The sequence below is a fragment of the Acomys russatus genome, chromosome 8 (assembly GCF_903995435.1).
Source record: "Acomys russatus chromosome 8, mAcoRus1.1, whole genome shotgun sequence".
Lineage (NCBI taxonomy): Eukaryota > Metazoa > Chordata > Mammalia > Rodentia > Muridae > Acomys > Acomys russatus.
The window spans coordinates 70394399-70416845 of record NC_067144.1 but is presented as its reverse complement, the minus strand read 5'-3'; the positions used below and the strand labels follow the sequence as shown (position 1 = coordinate 70416845).

Below are 22447 nucleotides of genomic sequence, written 5' to 3'. Positions count from 1 at the left end.
AGCATGCCACCACAGTAGGGGCATGCCACCATAGTAGGGACATGTCACCATAGTAGGAGCATGCCACCACAGTAGGGGCATGTCACCATAGTAGGGGCATGTCACCACAGTAGGGGCATGTCACCACAGTAGGAGCATGCCACCATAGTAGGGGCATGTCACCACAGTAGGAGCATGTCACCATAGTAGGGGCATGTCACCATAGTAGGGGCATGTCACCACAGTAGGAGCATGCCACCACAGTAGGAGCATGTCACCACAGTAGGAGCATGTCACCACAGTAGGAGCATGTCACCATAGTAGGGGCATGTCACCATAGTAGGGGCATGTCACCATAGTAGGAGCATGTCACCACAGTAGGGGCATGTCACCACAGTAGGGGCATGTCACCACAGTAGGAGCATGCCACCACAGTAGGGGCATGCCACCATAGTAGGAGCATGTCACCACAGTAGGGGCATGTCACCACAGTAGGGGCATGTCACCATAGTAGGGGCATGTCACCATAGTAGGAGCATGTCACCATAGTAGGAGCATGCCGTCTTTAAAGCATAAAGTTGTTGGGCAGATGATACATAGGAGAAAAATAAACTTCCCAGGAGGTTGTCCTTGTCCTTTTCTCTGATAACCTTTTATTAAATCTTTTCCAACCTTACATAGAAAAAGCCCACATTTTACCTTAAAAAAAAAAAAACAAAAAAAAACTCAACCAACCAAATGGGCCCATCAGTGTGACATGAGATCTAATATGTAGCGCCTGCTGTCTGCTTGGCATCTGGGAATAGTCTAATAATTGGTTCACACTCAAGGAATCTATATGACGTTTCCACAATCACAAGAGTAAGTTAAAGTATTTTATTGTTTCTGGCCAGAAGTGGCCTTTTCCAAAGGACATGTAAGAATAAAACCTCATGTGGGCCAGTGAGATGGCAAACTTGAAGCAGACAGATGCCTGTCCGTCATGGAGGCACCGCCGCCATGTGCGCTGTCTCCTGCTGTCTTGCCAGCTCCTCTTTCTGGGTCTTTTCTTCCCATCACTGTCCCCTCCGCATGCATCTGTCCTGACTTCTCATTCTGCTCTGTGGCTCTTTCTCCAGCCGTTTCTGTTCTCCCCTTGCTGCTAACATTCTGCCTTTCACTGCCTCCACAAAGAATGAGCCTGCCATGAAAGCCAGTGTCTGAAACCAAGAGCATAAAGGCCTTAGTTAAGCAAGCAGCCTAGTTACCATGACTGGCACTCTCTTCACTGTCCGTTCAGTTTCTAACCATCACCATGGACAGAATCTCCGATGACCCTGCATTTAATGTAAGAAGCTGAATTTCCTGAGCATATTAAGGACCATGATGATAAATTCTGAATCCTCCCTAAGTACTCAGATTTCACTAAGAAAGAAAGTGCTGCCCACTTTCAGCATAATATAGCAATCCTAACACTTCCCGTACCTGCTGGAAATCACCAGAGACATCATAACCACCTCCTTTACATTTCTGTAATGACCTCAAGTGTTGGTTGTAAAGAGACCACAATACCTTCCTTGTCTAGCTCGTGACAGTCACTCACACCTCCTCACACACAACCTGCTGGGAGGAAAGAGTAAGTGCCCCTGATCATCAGCATCAGCAGGGTGCCGCAGCACTTCCTGGTAGCACTATCTGAGAGCCGGAGCACTCATCTGAAGCGGACACTGAAGCATAGAGCTGGCGATGGTCATCGTTCTGAGTCTGAGAGAGACGTGAGTGGGACACGGAGACCTTCAGGGCACTGCCTCACCACTGCCACTGCCAGGAAGAAGAAATCTTCACATGCTCAAGTCTTAGGATGTGTCCAGGAGCACAAGGCCACCAGGCAGGAGCCAACAAGGACTCCCTTCTGAGCGGGAGACACAAAACCTCACCTCCTTGGGTGTTGGATTCTCTGTATTTGGCACACAGTAAAGTTTATAAACTGTGAGGCATGTTTTATGTGACTACTCAATATTATGGTTAAGATACTGGACTATTTCAGTAGCTACCAATATTGCCAAGGACGGGGGGGGGGGGGGGGGGGGGGGGGGGGCGGGGTCCCAGGGAAGCTTCTGTGCAGTGTCATCTGACTCTTTTCAGAACCATAACTCTGTATCTCTCAGCACAGTAAGTTGAAGAGACCTAGTAACCATACACATGTCCCTACGTGCCCTTCAGACATCACAGCTTGTCTAAAAAAGCCAAAACCTAATTTCCTGTAAAATGATAAATAGATAAATAGTGGTGATTCAGCTGGGCATGGTGGCTCATGAATTTAATCTCAGCACTCCAGAGGCAAAGGCAGGACAGAGTGAATGCTAGGACAATCAGGGCTATACACGGAGACCCTGTCTCAAAAAATAAACTAACAAACAAAAAACAGTGGGAGAGAGGGAGAGAGAGAAAGGGAGAAGGGGGGGGGGGAAGAGAGAGAGAGAGAGAGAGAGAGAGAGAGATTGATTTGGTGGCAACACTCACTATCAAAATCTGCTCCTGGCTAGTGTACTGGTTAGATGGTTCATCTGACCATCCAGAGGCTAATTTTTAGTTTCCATCAAATCTTTTGAGTCTTTAATTTAGGCATGTCAAACCAGGAATCCCCAGCAGAGAAAGGGATTGTGCTTCTGCCTCCCCGACTCTCCTTTATAAAAGGACAGCAAAGTCTAACTGCTATGGTGAGATTCTTGGCTTGGGGCAACATAGAACTAATCATGTTGAGAGTTTTGTGGGGGCTGTGTGGATACAGGGGTGAGACACAACCTTGTTCATGCTACCACTGGGCTAGTTATCTCCATCTCTGGATAGATAGTCTTTGGAGTATATAAACACCATACTGATAAGGAATCTATTTAAATGCATGGAAAACAGCCTTTTGTGAAAGGAAAGAAGGAGCTCTTCACTTTTAAGAAAGCTGTATGAAATGTAAAGGGCGAGGATTTGAGTTCATGTGTTAAATCTGAAGTTACCAGCTGTGCCACAATTCCATGTATGCTAATTTACTTATTATTCATCTATTTTGCAGTGGGGCTTGAACCCATGTGTGCTCAGCAAATGCTATACACTGAGCTATTTATTGCTTTGTAGTTTCAATACTCTGGTTCCAATATAAAACAGAGGCCTGCTAATCTGCCTACAGTAAGTAAGTTTTCTTGTTTTAAATAAAAACTTGAGAATTTCCATCATTGCTTAGAGAAGATAGAAATGTAATCCTGGCTAAAATAAAGAAAATGGGAAAAATCTTCAGAGGAAGTATGAATTTGCAGTAGACATTCTAGAGGAAAGAATAAAATTTTGTGGTTATGTTACTTATTTGTTTATAAAAAGGAAAAATAACATCCTTAGTTTTTACTTTCTCAGTCATAAAACTAAATCCCTTTATACCCTCAAATGCGCTGTCTTACACTTTACGATTAGGCCCAAGCCAGTCACTAACCACAGGCAGTGTTCTCACTTGTGAGTCAACTGTGTCACATGGATTTAGTGTCCTGGCAACTCCCTGCCTCAAAGCTTTGGCAGAAGCTTCCCCTTCTTGCCTGTGAATGCACAGCCATCATGAACATGGAATACACCTGCTAAACCCTAACTAACTGTCTAGGTTGCCCTTGTGAAAGGAAGGCTGAGAATACAGCAGATGCATAGCACGCTGCACGTGTGGGATGACTGGGCAAGACAGTCAATGTCTCTCCACTGCGCAGGTGCTCCGGAAGCTCTGCTATATGGAAAGGGGCTCAGGGAAACACTGAGGGTCAGGACGAGGCTCCTTCTGTCTAATCCCTAGAGAAGTTATGGTTGCTACTGAGCATATGCTCTAAAGACAGGGAAACGTGCTTCATGTTTCCTAGTGTGGCCAAAATTAAAGACCAGCAGGAGAGCACAGGAAACTGAATGCTAACTCAGTCTCTCCTTGACTCTTAATGACGTTTCTGCTTTGGTTTCTGCAGGTTCAGAGGAGTTCCTGAAGCAACAACCCTCATCAATGACACCCTCACTGGACTCTGCAAGTGGGTGCTAAGCTATGAGCACAGCTGTTTTTCATTCACCATATGAATTTTACGGTTACTAAGAAACCAAAATAAGAATTAAAAAGGCAGCAAGAAATGTTATAATTTCAAAATAGGCATATTTGGGGTTGGGCCGGTGTGTGTGGGAAGCTAAAATTAGCCTTTGTATTAGAACCTCTGACACTACAGGTGGCACTCAAACACTAGGTAGCCCTGAGAGCCGCTCAGCCCATCTGAGTGGCTCTATTTAACAGTGAGCATTAACGCCACTGGATCCACAAATCTGAGCATCTTTTCCTACATCTGAACCTTGTCTTAGGCCAAACTTCTAGAAAAGTAATCATTAAGGCAAAAAGCTGTGCTTCTTCTGTGTTCAGGCGAAGCTATATACTCAATGGCTTATATTCCTAGGAACTACTTGAAAACATCGCAGAATCGTTTCAATGTTAAATTATTTTTGCTTAAAATAGTGGTAAGCTATATATAACGAGAGCAAATGTGAACGTTTTCTATTGTACTGGGGATCGAGAACTCACAGATGCACTTCCAATACTGATATGCCACACACGTGTTCAAATACAGAACATAGGTAGTGTGTGCATGTACACACACACACACACACACACACACACGGTAAACACAAAAGTAATGTGAAGAAAAACACTAGGTTGGCTAAACAGTATTCCTCTAAGGTCAAGAACTTTCCTGGAATTGTACAACTGAGAAAGTTCATTACCCGAAGCTCAGAGAACTGCACGAATACTTTAACTGGGTGTCTAGACAATCTGGCATGAGCTTTCAACCCAGAGGGCAACAACAAAAAGTCTAAAATATGCTTTCTAAATTAAAATTCTCTTTTAGTGGTAAAGGAATTTTATTTCTTAGTATCAGAAGCTAAATGGGCCATACATAGTAAAGTATAAAGAATTTTAAAGTTAGAAAACTAAAGCAAGTATTTGGGGAGGAGAGGAGAATAATATCCAATTTCTGATAAGAACACAAAAATCTACCTAAATCTAAAATAAAATATAATAATTATTTTTATAAGAAATAGATTTTTCTATCCTGGTTTTAGTTTGAGTTAACTTTTTATTTCATTTTATTGTTTTGTTTTGGAGAAAGGGTCTCATTATGTACCCCTGGTTATCCTAGAACTCCAATGTAGACCAGGCTGGCCTTGAACACCCAGAGATTCACCTGCCTCAGCCTTCCAAGTGCTGGGACTAAGGGCATGTGCCACCACTGCCCCACTTGAGTTAACATTACTAAGAGAATAAAACACCATACCATAAAGAGGCTTTACGTGTGCGTGCGTGCATGCGTGCGTGTGTGCGTGTGTGTGAGACTTCCCTGAGTGACTGTGCAGTGCGACAAAGCCATTGACAGCTGTGCCAGAGACAACAGCAATGACCCCACTAAACAGTAAAGTTAAAAGGCATTTAAAAATGAAAGGAGACACAACAGGTCTACACTTTTAGGCATTATCTTAAAGGAGTGGCAGAAAAATCTCAGCTTCAAAACTGAGCGATCGTCAACACAGAGGGAGCACTTTAGGGCCTTGCTTTTGGATGTGGTCATCTAAACAGCTGTGCACAGCTGTGCGGTGGAGCAGGGCCAGTCACACAGCCCTAACTTACAGACATCAAAGAAGTACAGGTGAGGGGCCATGATGACATGTGTGGAAGGCCTGGACCACGACAACAAACCTCCCTGCCTGAGAGGCACCGGGTAGCACACACAGCACGCAGGAGTCACCTTCAGCTGGTTGTTGAAAACATCAATCTCCTGCAGCTTTGACCTGGTCTCTCTCTCCACCTCGTCCAGCTGCTCTCGAAGCTGCTGCCGGGCCAGCTCTTTTGCTTCCAAGGCTCTTTTGAGGGTAAGGAGTGAATCTCCTAGTCCAGAAGAGCATACAAGACAAGAAAAGTTTAGCTAGCAGTATGTTCTGCCTTCATGTCACTGAGGGAGTTCTTGCTGGTGGCGGGTGGGGAGGAGCACTACTCAAAGAGAAAACAAATGCAGAGCACCAAGGAAGCCCTGGGCTCAATCAGTGTCAGTATCCAAGGAAGCTGAGGCAGGTAGAGCTGCTGTGAAGCAAGCCTGGTCCTTACAGTGAACCCCCACCCCCTGCCCCCCACCCCCCACCTACATCCCCACAAAAGAACAAACAAAACATACAAATAAATAAGACACCTACTATGCAAGCTGTTCTGCTGGACTTGCTTTAATTGGTCATTGAGTATCTGTTTTTCTGGAATAAGTCTTCCAAGCATCTGCTGAGATTCCTGGGAGAGGGAAGGAAACAGCAACTGAGTGACACCAGTGCCCCTAGACACCCCCATTCTCGCCAAGGAACTAAATGCCCAGTGCTTTCCCCTAGGATGAAGTTAAGACAGACACAGCTCCTTTGGTTCTGATTACATTGTTGCTGACACACTGGGTATTTATAAGCTTTAAAAAAATGCAATTCAAGTGGGTCTGAACAAAACTCAAGCTCTCTTTTGTGTGGAGACCCAGCACAGAGGCCAGGACCTGGCTGTAGTGCGCAGGGGGAGTTAGCCCATTACTGTGATCTGAGCACTGGCATTCACCAGCACTGAGCTGAGGCTAACTGCACACTTGAGGCTGGACATAGGACTCAGGAGGACAGCTGTCACAACTAGAGTCCTGGATGCCACCCACATTTTTCCTTCTCATGGGAATTTTAAACATAAGAGTCCTGAACCAAGCTCTTTTTTTTTTTCCTGTTTGTTTTTTTAATTGGCATATAAAAAAAAGCTAAAATCACACGGAATAAGGAAGGCTATTTGGAGTTTCAATGGTAACATGCCAAGCACAGTATCTGTTTCATTTCAGCTGAAATGATCTTGTAGTCACTTTAGTAAACTGGCAGCCTTGCTGCTTTACTTGACATTTATTTTTACCATGCAGGGCAGGGCAGGGCAGGGTTGGGAGTAGGTTTTAGGATTCTGCTTTAGTTTGCCTACCTGTGATGTCACTGGTGTCACCTGTGTGGCCCTGCCCAGGGCTATATAAAGGGCACTCTCTCTACCCCATCGCTTTCCCCTCTCTTCCTCTGTCTCTGTCTCTCTCTGGGGTACCTCTCCCCCTTTCCTTCTCTCCCCATGCTCATTTAATAAACTCTTCTATAACATAATACCTGGCATCTGGTACCTTATTATCTTATCTTCTTATCATTTTCTTATTTTCATACATAAAAGTAGGTAACTCTTGTGAGAAACTAAAATGCCTGACATTGAGAATTTCCTGCAGAGGCTCAGGACCAGTTTCTCAGAACCCACCTGCAGACACATGTTGGTGCCTGCAGAATGAACTGTGTTCTAGCCTGCATGGTAGGAGGTTAACTCAAGAGAGAATTTAGAGACCTCTTAGGCATGAGTAACCCACTGCAGACTTTCACAAAACAAATGTGCAGCAGATCTTTGTCCCGAGAAGCAAAGCCCACTCAAGTTGTTCCAAGGCCTCTAACAAACCCTCATCAGGTCACAACCCCCACTGTGTTTGGTAATAAATGTCCTCAGTCATAAAACATTCAGTCACAATAATGCCTTACCGAGCATATGACCTTTACCCTAAATAACCTTGGGTAATATTTTATGATTTCTCAGTAATAGTTAATAATAACAACAACAATAATAATTTTAAAAAGCTACAAGGGCAGGGTGTGGTGGCACTAGTCAAGAGGATCTCCTTGAGTGAGTACAAGGCCAACTAAGGCTACAGAGTGAGACCTCCATATCAAAATAAATAAGATAGATAGACAGATAGACAGACAGACAGACAGGCAAAAGGAGCTAAAATAAACATACTTTTTAAAAAGTGAGCATAGTTTTTAATATTTGGAAACCATTTCTGACCACGAACTTCTCACACTGGTTATTCACACTGGCCCCACATCTCAAGCACATGAAGCAGCAACTGGCAGAATGGACCGGGAAGCACAGGAACACAACCTGGGGAGGCTGCTCCCCTTTCAGTGACAGCAGCAGCAGTCAGAGGGTGAGGGCGGCAACTCAGCAGTGTTTACCCAGAGTGGCTCATGACCCTGCTTTTGACCCAACACTTCCTCGACAAAAAGGTACAAAATCAGCAAGGAAGCTGGAACTCTAATCACTTGTTCTAACTGGCTTACAGGACACACCACCAAACTGAAACACAGCATGTATTTTTTATGGGACATTCACAAGATTATACTTGGCCCAAAGTCACAATACTTAAAAGGACTAAAACGACAGAAAATATTCTTTCAGATAACATAAGTAACAAAGAAACAAATAAGTACTCAGAAACCAAACAGTGAAAATTCACTTAGCCCATCAAAAAAAATGACAAAATAAATAAATGAAAACATAATATCTAAAACCTCATAGAATATTGCTGTGGCTGTGGCAATGACATTTATAATCTGAAATATTTAAATCAGAAACAAATTAAGGCCTAAATTATCTAAACCTCAAATAAGTAAATGGAAGGGAAACAATAAAGCAAGCACTTAAGTTGGTGGAATATAACAAAAACACATCACAGGAAAAAAAAAATCAATATAGAAATGAGCTTGTTTGAAAAATTTAAAAAATGCCCTAGGTGGTGTTGCACACCTTTAATCCCAGCACGCAGGAGGCAGAGGCAGGCGGATCTCTGAGTTTGAGGCCAGCCTGGTCTACAGAACGTGTTCCAGGATAGCCAGGGTTACACAGGAAAACCCTCTCTCAAAACAAAAACCAAACCAAACCAACAACAACAAAAAAGAAATATATCAATAAAACCAATAAGCTTCATGATAGGTGGTCAAGAAAGGCACAAGAGAGCAGTAAGAGGAGGAGGGAGGTGGAGGAAGAAGCAGAGCCAGTGAGAAAGTCAACGGCAATGGTGGCCATCAGGAAAGAAGGCCAAGAAGAAACAGAAAGTTCCAATAGCTTTATCACTGAACTATCCTGGAACTCACTCTGTAGACCAGGCTGGCCCTGAACTCGGAGAATCGCTGGCCTCTGTCTCCCTAGGCTGGGATTAAAGGCCTACACCACTCCCAGCTTGAATACAATTTTCAATTAAAAAACCTTGGAACACAGAAACTCCAGAGCCTTTACTATGTCACCAAAATGGCTCAACATCAACATTTTCAGAGTGTGTAGGAAGAAGAACATTACGTTCTGAGGCCTGCAGAACCTGATACCAGAACTAGACAAGGACATTTACAAGAAAACTACAAATCAATATCCCCATAAATACAGATGAGAAACCCCTAATAAAACAATAGCAAATAGAATCTAATAAAAAAAGTTCATAAATTAAACACTATGACTAAGTGGGCTCGCTCTCAGGGATGGACCTCCAGTTTGATGTCCAAAAGTCAATCACTATGAATCACCTTATTAACAAAATAGAAGGAAAACCTCAGTCACCTCCATAGATGCTGAATAAAACTAGGGCCCAACTAGCCACCCACCCATGATGAAGGCCCACAACAAGCCCTCACTTCTATATATAACATAAATACAGAAAGAAAATAACACACACACACACAGTATACAACACAGCACTGCAGGTCCTGTTCAATGCAGTAAGATCAAAAACAAAAGAAAAAAGAGAAACACAGAAGATACAAGACTAGAAAAGAAAAATCTTATAGATAACACATGTACACAGAAAACTTAAAAAAAAAATACTGCTGAAATATGTAATGACACAAAGACGAGGCCATGACAAATCTTTTCAGACTAATCTATTAATGCAATGAAATTCCAACAAAATTCTGTTTTAAAAAAAATTATCTAGCCAATGGTCAGAACATTCTCCACAGTTGAGTGGAGAGTGGGATATGACTTTCTCACGTACTCTGGTGCCTCACATTTGACCATGTCCCCTGGAGGGGGAGACCTGGTGGCACTCAGAGGAAGGACAGCAGGTAGCCAAGAAGAGACTTGATACCCTATGAGCATATACAGGGGGAGGTAATCCCCCTCAGGAACAGTCATAGGGGAGGGGAATAAGGGGAAAAGGGGAGGGAGGGAAGAATGGGAGGACACAAGGGATGGGATAACCATTGAGATGTAACAAGAATAAATTAATAATAAAAAATTAAAAACAAAATTAAAAACAAAATCCAACAAACTGTTCGTATAATTCATTTGGAAATGTAAAGGACTAAGAATAGACATTAAAGAAAAGGAAAAGAGAGGAGGGGAGAATAATAACAGATAATTTACACTACTGACAGCCATAATTATCAGCAGATTGGGAGAAAGGACAGACAGAACAAGGAACGCAATCCAGAATAGACTTCAATTAACCTTCAGTAGCTACCCAGGAACTCCCATGGGAACAGTGCTAAGCATCTATCTGAACCTGCATGTAACAACCCGATTTGGAACCAACCACAAGAAACAGCTCCAAAGAGGCACAGAGTCGGGAGTCAAGGATTTCTTAGAAGCAAAGGAAAAACTAGCCGACTGAACCTTATCAAAAGTGAACCATCTGCCTTCTAGAAAAATACCACAGGGTGATAAGCAAGTGGGGCGTTTGGTACATGCCTGTGAGCCAGTACTTGCCTACAGTTTCAGACCAGCCAGGGATACATGGCAAGATCCTGACTCAAAAACCAACAAACAAAAGACTGAGTGAAAGCTAGGGTTGGGGTGGCTGAAATGCCATATTTCAGCAAAACAAGTTGTCTGACAGATGGCTCGCTGACTAAAAAAAAAAAGCAAGGAACGCAACATTCTTCACTCTAATAAAAATGGACAACAAAACATACAAAGACACACGGCAATGAACAGCCCAAGAGGCACACAGCAGCATTAGAATGAGAGAGAGGTGCAAACTAAAGTCGTGGTGCTATGTCCCACCAGAAGTGTGATGTTTAGAGTAACAACCACAGTGAGGATGAGGAGCAGCACACCACTCACCTAAGTGCTGGTCAGAGAGCAGTGTGCAAACACCGCTGACAGCTGCTCAGGAAGACTCAGGAAGAGCAATTCACACTGAAACGGTGGCCAAGGGCAACACATGTTCCCACACAAGACTTGCACATGAATTCTCAGTGCACTTTTACTCATAGGAAACCCCAAGCTGGAGCTAGCATGATGGTTCAGGGTGGAGACCTGAGAGCCTGACAGCCTGAACCCACACGGTGAGAGAGAAAGCAACACACTCAAACTATCTTTCACCTCTACACACACTGTCCCCTACATAATAAAGGAAAATGTAAAAAAATTTAAATTCTAAAACTAGGTAAATAAATGGTGGAATACTACCTAGAGGTAAAAAGGAACCCTCCTCTTCACTCAGCCAACATGCTGAGAGGAAAAGCCTGACACACAAGTGTCTCACGAGATGGGAAACCTAGGCAACACCAGCAGCCCTTCATGTCCCTGTAGTTCAGCACTTGATGGGAAGGCAAGTGGTAGCTCATAGCTTTGGACAGGCACCTAGCCGTCTACACTGGCACCCTCACAGACCTATGCCCATTAACTTACTGTAATTATCAAAGTAAAGCCAACCCCACTAACAGACAACAGGTCCTTTGTGACCTGGCCCCATTGGTCTTCTGCTTCACCCAGTGGTCTTGGTGCTGTATCTGGCCTCCGGTGGCATGGGGCAATCTCAGGGTGGACACTGCCCTTCCCTGACCTTGAGCTTAGTCCCCAGACATCCCCGGAGTTCAGGCCTTCATCACTTCCAGATCTTCACTCAAATGTCACCCTCACAGAACAACTGTCCATGGTAGCCCAATTGGACGGACATGTTTTCCTCCTCCCCTCTCCTACTCAGTCTCTATGATATGTTCCATATTCTCACGGAGCCAAGCTGAGCACCCGTGATCTGAAACTCTGCCACCTAAACTCTATAGTCTGAAATCCTTGAAAATTGGCATGAAGCCTCTAGTGGGGAATTCAACACCTGAACTGATCGTTACAATACAGACGCACTAAAATTATTTTCCAGTTACTCATGGAAGGCATACATTTCATGTCTAGAGTGGGCTCTGTCCCCTAAGATATCTGTTACACATATATAAATATTCTAAAGTCAAAGAGAAAAAAACATGAGATTTTAAACAGATCTGATCCTAAGCGCTGTGGGAGAGGAAAAAATGACCGCTTACATCCTTAAGTGGTTAGCGACTGCCACCCCACGGAGAACAGTTGCCAAAAGGTAGAATGTTCTCGGCTGCAGGCCCTGGGCCCACAGGTGCCGCTGAGAGTTTACTGGAAAGCCGTTTGTCAGGCAGGGGTGCACTCTGTCTGCTTCCTCTCTACCCAGCCCCAGGGCCTAAGGAATGGTAGGGGGTGACATCTGTAGCATACGGCGTGGGACCCACCTGCAACTGCTGCTGTAGGTGGGTGATTTCAGCAATTCTCAGCTCTCTAGACTTATTTGTGCTCTCAATTTCCTGCCTTTGGGTTGTCAGTCGACACCTGATATCTTGAAGTTTCCCTTCCAGCTGATGCTTCTTGTCGTTCTTCAATAAATGGAAATAACAGAGGTGAGCGTGATGTCCAGTGTCCCCAGCTCTGCGCTGAGCCTAAAGCAGCCGCACTCACCAGAGCCTCTAACTCAAACTCCAGCGTCTTCCTCCTCGCCTTGAGGACCACAATGCCCTCCTGCTCTTTGTTCCTCTGGTTCAGCAGCTCTTGTCTCCGGTTCCGTTCCCACTCAAGCTGTCGCTGCCGCTCAAGCTCCCGTTTTGCGGCCTGTAGTTACAGACACCTTGTTCATTTTTTGCTTCTAACACTATGCAAGACTCCTTTTTAAAATGTCTAGAAAGCCTTTTCCTCTAAAGGTGAAACATCATATGCTGTCAGAGCTCACATAACTCGGGGCTCTGACTACGCACGCGAGGCCGGCCAGAGCCCTTCCACTCTGGAGCCCCATTCCTCATGCCTCCCAGATGCACAATGGACTAAGTGACTGTGTCCTGGTTTACAGACTCAAGGAGGAAGGGCATTTCTCATATCTAGTAAAATCAAAATAAAAACCTCAAGGAAGGACAAAAATAAACTTGATTTTCTTGTGTTGAAAGAGAAGTTGCTTCGTGTAAGTTGAATGTCCCTTGTCCAGACAATGACAGGGACCATCCCTGAGTGTCTGCATGGGCCTCACTGGTTAATCATCCTTAATGGGAAAATCCTAACTCTAACTGTTTGAGTGGAATTTTGGATCTGGAGGCATTCCGGATCCAGACTTTCACATCAGAACACTCTAAACATATCTGTACTGAGTGGTTTGTGTGTTAACTTGACACAAGCTAGAGTCATCAGAGAAGAAGGAGCCTCAGTTGAGGAAATGCCTCTATGAGATTCAGCTGTAAGGCATTTTCTCAATTACTGGTCACTGTGGGGAGGGCCCAGCCTATTGTGGGTGGAGCCATGCCTGGGCTGGTGCTCCTGGGTTCTATAAGAAAGGCTGAGCAAGCCAGTAAGTGTCACCTCTCCATGGCCTCTGCATCAGTTCCTGCCTCCAGGTTCCTACTTTGTTTGAGTTCCTGTCCTGACTTCCTTTGGTAATGAACAGCCATGTCGAAGTGTAAACTAAGTAAACTCCTTCCTCTTCCTTTTGGTCATTTTTTTCCCCACAGTCCCCAGGGACTAGTGATATCAATGCGTGATTAGCACTGCTGTGTTCAATCTCCAGCACCAAATAAATGACCGTACAACCCTGTTAGTATCTGTATATATTTGCTTGGACACCAAGCTGCTAACGACTACATACTCTTTTCTAAAGCAATAACTAGAAAATGAAAACAAAATATTTTAATAAGGAAAAACTTGTCTTTATATTTGGTTCACATGGGAGAATGATGGCATCGCTTTTGCAGCAATGTACTCAAACAAGAAAGCCAAGGAACAGCTTCCCCTATCCAGGTCCTATAGGTCAGGCAGATAAAGACAGTACATAAGTTAGCAATTAACTCTTCCAGGCAACGGACGAAGAGTGGACGGGGAACAGGTGCTCACGGGGTCCTGGGATGTTCTGGACTAGACGGTGGTGATTCCTGAGCAACTCTGGATGTGCTGAAGCTCACAGCAGGCACAACAGTGAGCCTGAACTCCGACCCCGTGGCAGGGGCTGCCGCGCAGCTGCTCACCTCTCGCCTCTCGATCTCCTTCCTTCGCTCCTCCTCTCTCTGCCGCTCCAGCTCCCGCTGCTTCTCCAGCTGCTTCTCCAGCTCCAGCTGCCGCTTGCGCTCCTGCTCCTGGCGCTCCCGCTCTTTCCTCTCCTGCTCAGCGCGCTCCAGCTGGGCCAGGCGCTCCTGCTCCTTGCGCTGCTGCTCCAGCAAGGCCTGCCTGCGCTTCTCCAGCTCCAGGCTGCCTCGCTCGAAGTTCTCCCGCTTCTTATCCTCAAACGTCACTTTACAACAAAGAACACGTCCATGATGAAAAACCCGCTTATGGAGAAAAGCTCAGGTGCACACTCACAACACAAACCAACCCAGAACTGCCCAAGGTTCCCGTGACCCAAAGCAAAAAATACCCTGACGGTGCCTTTCCTGTTTAAAGTCCTAAACAAATGTTTACTGCCAACAGAAAAAGAACTCCAAACCTAAGAACTGTATTTATTTCACAATGGCGCGTCATTTCCACCATTACCAGAACGTGACAGTCTTACACACGTAGTAATGACTCATCTGTAAGACCCACTGAACCCTGACTCATTCTGTGGAGACGTGGTCCCACACTGCTTGCTTTCTCGGCCAGCCACAGGTAGGCCTGAGCACGCACACACTCTCTAGTCTCTGGGCCGCTGCTTAGCGATTTGTTTCTCTGGATGCCTTAATGTGATGGCACACATCTGTAATCCCAGCAAGCACGAGACTCGGGTAGGAGGACTGCTATGTGATCCAGGCCAGCTTGAGCCACGTGCCAAGACCCTTATGTCTCAGAAAATGACCCCCGCTAATATATGGTTTTCCTGAGAGTATAATCATAGTAATATTTAACTTCCCACTTCACACACAGCCTTGCTCATAGATCATTTACAGCAAGTTTTTTATCAGTGAACACAAATGAAAAGCAATTTAATCAGCTGAAAGTGTGAGTGCCTCAGCCAATCAATCAAGTGGGGAACACTAAAAATGCAGCCAAGTGACCCAGGCAAAGACAGAGACAGAGACTTATTAATAAACTTCAGCCGCTTCTTAGTGTCATCGCCATCTCATTAATAATTCAGAGCCACCTCGTCTCAGCCTGAGTAACACCACAGATTTACCACTGAAAATGAGGGTTACTTAAAAATCAGTTCACATTAAATTAAAATATGTTCCTTCTGATTACACGTCTCCAATTCTAGGCCAGCAAAATAAAATACCAACAGGTGACTCTCCCACTGCATTGGTGATACCAAGATTCCACCTCTAGAGCAAAGCTCAGTGATCTCAATTGCAAGGATAACATCCACAGAAGCTTTGTTTCACAGTGGGTAATCAGACTCCCATTAGACGGTGGAGTAAAGGTGCATGCAGAGTACACAACGTCCTCAACAGCAATCCCAACAGCGCCTGCTCCTGCCTCCGGGCAGCTGCAGAATCAGTGGTGTCAGAAACGAAGTGCACCCATCTCCGCCTCTGCTGTCCAGCGCTAGAGTTCTCCCTCAGCTAATGGCTTCAGGGGCCGCTCACCAGGCAGCTTCTTTTCTAACTGCTGCTCATCCTCAGACGCCGGCTCCTCTGGCAGCCTCTGATCCACAGACGAAGAGCTTACGACGGACATCCCACTGCCGGAGCGAACTCTTCTGCAGGGAGAAAGGAAGAGCATCACCTAAGCTGTGGCGGCACTGCCGCAGCTATGGACGGAGAGCTGACGGGCGCACACGTGGAACAGGCTTTAGTCACAGCGAGAAGTGTGGGTTTTCTCTTCTTACAAAGTATTTTAAATGGGCAATTAAATGTCATCAGATGCCATGCTGCTCAAAATGTGGGCTCTGGAGATGTAGCTCAGTAGGGGCGCATGCTTGCGTGTGCAGGATCCTGGGTTTGATCCCCAGCACTCTGCAAACCACCGTGCTCCCCCAAACCACAGAAACATTTAGAGCTGCTACAGGAGTTAGAACAGCCCTCGAGGGCTGGTTTTGTCACCACTTGGTAAGTGCTGGTGGCCATTACCATTACCCTGGAGTAATTCTCAGCTTCCTCAAGGCAGGCAACAGTGCAGCTAACTGGATGAGCGCTTTGCCCACTACAGCCTCTGTTTAGTCCCTCCTAAACACAAAATACATTCAAGATTTTAAAAACAAAGCAACTCCTTTATTAATAAGTGTCACATTAAACCCTTAACCTTGTGTTTAAAACAATCCTTCAGCTGGCTGTGGTGGCACACAACTTTAATCCCAGCACTTAGAAGGCAGAGGCAGACAGATCTCTAAGAGCTCAAGGCCAGCCTGGTCTACAGTCATGAGTTTTGGATAGACAGTGAGATCCTGCAAGCTTTTAAACACCATCCCATTATGTTCACAGTGGTTCCAGAGACTGTGAGGTTTTGCTGCCTGCTGCTTCCTACCGGAGGAGTTCCATTTTGCTCCCTGTCGCGCATGGCAGCAGATACTGATGGCTCTCTGGCTCTTCATTTTACAGAGACTGTGCCCAAGTCTCACCTGAGGACTTTGAATATCAGATTCTAGTTGTCTTTGTGGAGTAAAGGAACCTTCTAGGATGGTGTGCTCATATACTGCAGGTGCGGGTGGAGTGTCAGTCACCGCAGGCTTCTCCTGACTAGATCTTGGGGACACTCTCCACATCTCCTGAGTCTGCTTACTCCAGAATCATTTTTAAAAATTATCTTTCTGACTATAAATTTCTACATCATTTTTGTTACTTCTTGAGTATGTGTGATTCACAGATGTGATCTCTGATTTTCTGCCTGCCTCCTCACTCAGGTCCTTTCATTGTGTGCTTCCAATTCTAGTGAGCTTTGATAGTAGGAGGGCACAGACATGAACAGCCTTGGTCTTGCACTTGCTTTTACTGTAGGAATACATACATCAGTGCTCTGGAGAGCAGAGTGGGAGCAGGCTCAACACTGAACTAAGATAAACTCCTTCAACTCATGGATAGTCGATCTTCATGCCGGGAAAGGAGACAGAGCCAAGTCTGGAATCCATGCGAATTTTTTCAAGAACCCATGTGACTTACCTAAAGGAAGGAGGGATGTACTCTGGAGGCAGGACAGGCGGCAGGGGCTGACCAGACATAGCCACATCGATTAGGTGCATGGCCAGGATGAATTCTTCTGCTGTGAGTTTCCCATCTTGATCAATGTCAGAGAGATTCCTAACACAACAGAACCCACACTCCAGTTCACAGGGTGCAAAGGTCACAGGTCACAGGATGCACACGTCCTACCATTCACCAGTTATTTGTAATTTCTATTTCCTTACTCTGATCTTAAGCCAAAAGAATCTTCCTGTGTGCCAGGTTGTAGAACCAATGCTATTTCAGACTACTGGAAGGATAAAAAAAGACAATCCATACAACTGGGACTGTGTTCAGCAACTGCTAACTAAGGACCATCCATCCTCTTCTTGGCCCTTGTGAGCCCATTTAAACAGACTATACTCACGTTCTTGCAGTGTGAAAACTCAACCCACTATAACGGACTGACAAAATAAAGGTGACACAGAAAATTATATCATGGTCTGTAAGACACACCAGCCTGACACACGGAGTTTTACTCTTGATGATCTTTCCAGCCTGCAGTCCCCTCTAGAGTTAAGGACATTTCTCCCTTCTCATTCTAGCAATCACCATCCGAATTAAATAAATGTGTGAGAGCACACATTTATTCATGACAGAACTTTTGAGAACTAGTCCTCTTCTTTCTGAAATGTCTTCAGACGTTTCCTGGCCACCATCACTAAGGTGTAATCTGCACAGGGCATGAGTCGCCCTCTGCGAAGGGCAATCCTGTGTGTTTCTGACAAGCATGGTCAGCTGCAGAAGCTACCACTGTGGTATGCAGAAGCCAGGGCCACCCAAACCTCCACATTTAATATTTCCACTCCTCCCCGCTGCGGAACAGGTAGCCAATGAACCACACACGCCATCTCCTTTATATGGTCCACTCTCAGCATCCAAGGTAGATCAGACTAAGTGGTAGTTAAAACTTGTTTTCCCCATAAACTAGCTAAATAAGGGCCAGAAAAACGAAAGTATGGGGGCTGGAGAGATGGCTCAGCGGTTAAGAGTACTGTCTGCTCTTCCAGAGGTCCTGAGTTCAATTCCCAGCAACCACATGCTGGCTCAAAACCATCTTTACCCTCTAATCCCCTCTTCTGGCCTGCAGGTATACATGTAGATAGAGCACTCATATACATAAAATAAATAAATAAAATAAAATAAAAAAAAAAAAGAAAGAAAGTATGTTTTCAGCATGAAGAAGGAAAAGCTAACATTCTGGTAGAGCTGAGTCAAATGTCCTAGGAAGTAAGCCATCAATGAAAAGCCAAGAAAGCATAAGCACAACCGAATACACTGTCATCCAAGCCCCTCAAACGTCACTTCCTAGATTTGGGTCAGAGGGACCTGGGACATTGGCTGTACAGACCTCCAGAGGTCTGTCACCGTAGGAAACACCTTAGCTGGCCGGCTCTAAGTAAAAGCTAGACTCACTACACAGCAGAGGGGAGGAGAAGTGGGGCCAGTGGGCCACGGCTTGGTCCTTGGTACAAGAGCCATACCAATCCCTGCACCAAACACAAAGACTTGGCATGTTCTCCAGGCAGGTAGCCACATAGAACCAAAAGTGGCACGCTTCCTAAGAAATCAGTCTCAGCTGGAGCAGTGGTGCGCGCGCCTGTAATCCCAGCACTCGGGAGGCAGAGGCAGGTGGATCTCTGTGTGTTCGGGGCCAGCCTGGTCTACAATGAGAGTCCAGGACAGCCAAAGCTACACAGAGAAACCCTGTCTTGGAGAAAAAGAAAAGAAAAGAAAAGAAAAGAAAAGAAAAGAAAAGAAAAGAAAAGAAAAGAAAAGAAAGAAAGAAGGAGAAATCAGTAGCCAAAAAAGAAAATAAGTAAATAGTTTTGGTTAGCATTTAAATGTAAGAAACCGTGCCCAGGTGGGGCAGCACTCAGTAAGAGCTGATAGCAGTCACCTCATGCACTAATAGGGATGTTGCATGCCGCTCAAGGAAAGCACACAGTAACATCACTAAAGCAATCTTACCCCAAAGGGCAAAAATTAAAGTAAAGCTGACCAATGCTTACAGCCAGGAGTGATATAGTTAGTACCTCGAGGCACGTGCTAATATCTGGAGACACTGTGGGTTTGGCTACCAGTACCAATAACCTGATGAGTAGAGGTCAGAGATGGTACAAGCACAGAACAGCCCCAAATAAAGAATTCCTGCCCCCAAATGCCACAGGGCTGAAAATGAAAAGCTTTGTTCTAGATCTAATTATCTTACAGGAAATATAGAAACAAATTAAAGAACACCAGAGGAATACCACAAAGTCAAGCCATTAGGAAACTATTCAATAAATCACCTCATTTGTTTTGGGATGAGTTGGGGAGCAAATAGAGAACAAGAAAGGATAATACAGATATTAAAGGAGACTTTTAAAAAACATCAATTAATGAGCTGAAGAGACGGCTCGAGGGTTAAGAGCACTTATTGCTCTTGAGAGGACCCAGGTTTGGTTGCCATCACCACTGAGTTGGGCTCCCAGGCATCTCTAACTCCAGATCCAGGGTACCCAATGCCCTCTTCTGATCTCCAAGGGCACCAGCCATGCAGATGGTACACAGTCATATATGCAGGCAAAACACATATATACATAAAATAATCTTTAAAAGAAATTAAATATACTATTCAGTGAATGACTACTTAAATATTTAGATGAACTACTGGCACTATGGTTATAGTTAAAGAAATACACTTAAATATTTATGGGTAAGACAATACAGAGGCTTGGCCTGAAGTTGTTGGGGAAAAAAAGAACCTGGCCTTGTGTTAACAATTGTTAGGCAAGGGTTAACAGCACTGGCTGCTCTTCCAGAGGACCCAGGTTCAATTCCCAGCAACCACACGGTGGCTCACAACTATCTGTAACTCCAAGATCTGACACAGACACACATGCAGGCAAAACACCAATGCACATTAAAAAAAAAAAAAAAAAAAAAAAAAAAAAAAAAAATTTATATATATATATATATATATATATATATATATATATATATATATATATATATATATAATGGTTAGGCTACACCTTACGTTCTTAGGGCTCACTGTGTTGGTTTCTCTGTCCCTGTACCCTGTCCTTGTAGTAAGAGCCATAGTTATCACAGCTCAGTAAAAACCAAGCACATTCCATCCTCTCTGGATAAGAACGTCAATCTAAAATCTACAAGGAAAACCCACCTAAGCCATTTCTACTTTATACCAAGCAAGGGCCTTGCGCTTCCTTACCATATTGAAGCCAGCTGGGCCTGGGGTAAGCTTGATTGCATGAGGATAGTTCTTGCCTGGGGACCTAAGCAGAAACCAGAGAGAAGACACGGAGATGAATCATCAACCCTTCCCTGTGAAGGAGTGCAGAGGCTGCACACCGGCTCTGTGCGACCGTGCAGTCACAGCACTGCACTCATGATGCGCTACTACCCGGGAGCTTTCCATTCCAGCCAAAGGGAAGAAACAGACAGCACAGGACAGTAAGTTCAGTGAACAGACGGCCAGTGAGGAGTGACCCACGAAAGGCTCGAGCTTCCGGGACGGACTGCTATCCCAGCCAGGCTACCCGTCTTTTGTGTGTTGGGCTTTATATTTATTTATAAATGGAGACGTACTAGCTACCTACTGAACATCTTCGGCCCCAGCTACCACCTGCTGATTTACCACGACCATCATCACACATTAAGGGAAGAATCAGAGACTCAGAGGAAGGAGAGACCCCTCCAATGCCATTGCTACATGTGCCTCACTACACACGCGGTAAGGATGTAGTTAAAGGTCGCACAAAAATAAGCATCTTGGCTTCTGGCATGGACTGGCATTAGCTATGAGATAAAAAACGGTAACAGATTTTGAGTGCTTGACCAGAGTCGGGGAGGCAAACGCGTCATAGTGGCCGCACCGTCTCAGGCGTAGTCCCAGGAATGCCATGGACCAAGAAGTGGAAAGTCACAGTGATGACATGTATGAATTTCAGATTTCCATTAGTTAGTTTCCAAAGGTCACCTTATTGTGTGACACATAAGCGGATTTGTTCTTGCATAGCCAGGAGCAGAGGCCCCAATGTCACAAAATAAGGAGAAAGTGCTAACAGGCTAGAGGCTGCAGGCCCTGTGGCTGGCGTGGCATATACTCTCCTGAGGGACTCCTCACTCAGAAGCTTACAACCCATTGTGTGAGGAACCACAACATTGAGCTCAGCACCCATGCAAAGTACCCAGCAGGTGATGCTACCATTTCTAATATTGGCAATATTTTAACTTTTACTCACAGATAACACACTCGCAGAAAAGCACACATTACTAATGCGCACGTGTAGACACATATGATGTACATATTTTCTTAGACTTCATTCTCTAAGCTGACCATAAAACAGAATTCACCTGGCACCTCAGGAGCACCGCTTTGTCTCTTCTTGTGGACAGCCTCCTAGAAAGAGTCAACTTCTAACCGCTGAGTGTGTCTGTGTTAGGCCTGGCCAGCTCTGCTCAGTAGATTACATGTGGCTTTAAAACAGAATCCTCATTGCTGTATGGTTCATCATTGTGATTATGGCGCAATTACGCACTAGACTTCAGGGACATTCAGGCAGCGTTCAGTTTGGGGTTCTTATGAATGGTAAGCAGTCTGTTTTGGCAAGCATACAAACATTCGGGGAGTGCTGGGAGAATCTAAGCATTTAACAAGTTTTATGACTAATGCTGAGTCTCGGGTTATTCCAGCACCCTGAAACGAAGAAGCCTTGAGCTCATTTTCTTTCGGCTGCAAACACGACTCAGACAGTCTGCAACAGCATCCTTTATACTTGTTACAGCTCTCCCCACGTCAGAATTACAGGACAGAACTAAGTATTCACCCGCTTCAGACACAAAGGTGCACAGTGACTGTGGAGAACGGCGCCTACCCAGATGCCAAGAGGCTTGGATTCCATCTTTGCCTGATATTAGTGAACCAAGCTGCTTCACCTCTGAAATGAGAGCAATAACCAACAACACGGGTTGGCAATAGATGGCGCACAGGCCAGACTGGACTGCTCATGCATTTATGAATACTGCTACTGAAACTCTTTTGTGCCCACTCATCTAAGGATGAAACCAGATGCTCCTCAGGATAAAGTGGCAAAGCTGCAGTGCAGACAGCTCCACAGAGGACAAGAGTACCTCGCTCTTTGTGGAGAAGCCTATCGGTCCTCTCCTGGAAGATGACAATTACCTCTAAACTGCAAGCCTTGTTATGAATATCAAAATATATCCAACA

The 22447-nt window shown here is 44.9% G+C and overlaps 1 protein-coding gene across 4 annotated transcripts in view; it reads right to left on the bottom strand.

The window, feature by feature from the left end:
• Itsn1 (intersectin 1) overlaps nucleotides 1-22447 on the bottom strand; it is a 184597-nt gene that overhangs the window by 81300 nt on the left and 80850 nt on the right. For 3 of the 4 annotated variants that reach the window (XM_051150253.1, XM_051150250.1, XM_051150251.1), the window contains 8 exons: nucleotides 20429-20492; nucleotides 17152-17289; nucleotides 15643-15755; nucleotides 14113-14375; nucleotides 12569-12718; nucleotides 12346-12486; nucleotides 6202-6289; nucleotides 5760-5899 (listed from right to left, as the gene is read on the bottom strand). In XM_051150253.1, coding sequence (XP_051006210.1) covers nucleotides 5760-5899; nucleotides 6202-6289; nucleotides 12346-12486; nucleotides 12569-12718; nucleotides 14113-14375; nucleotides 15643-15755; nucleotides 17152-17289; nucleotides 20429-20492 — 1097 coding nt within the window. Of the gene's footprint in view, nucleotides 1-796; nucleotides 1179-5759; nucleotides 5900-6201; nucleotides 6290-12345; nucleotides 12487-12568; nucleotides 12719-14112; nucleotides 14376-15642; nucleotides 15756-17151; nucleotides 17290-20428; nucleotides 20493-22447 lie in introns of those variants that run through there. The other variant, XM_051150252.1, reaches the window with a different exon arrangement.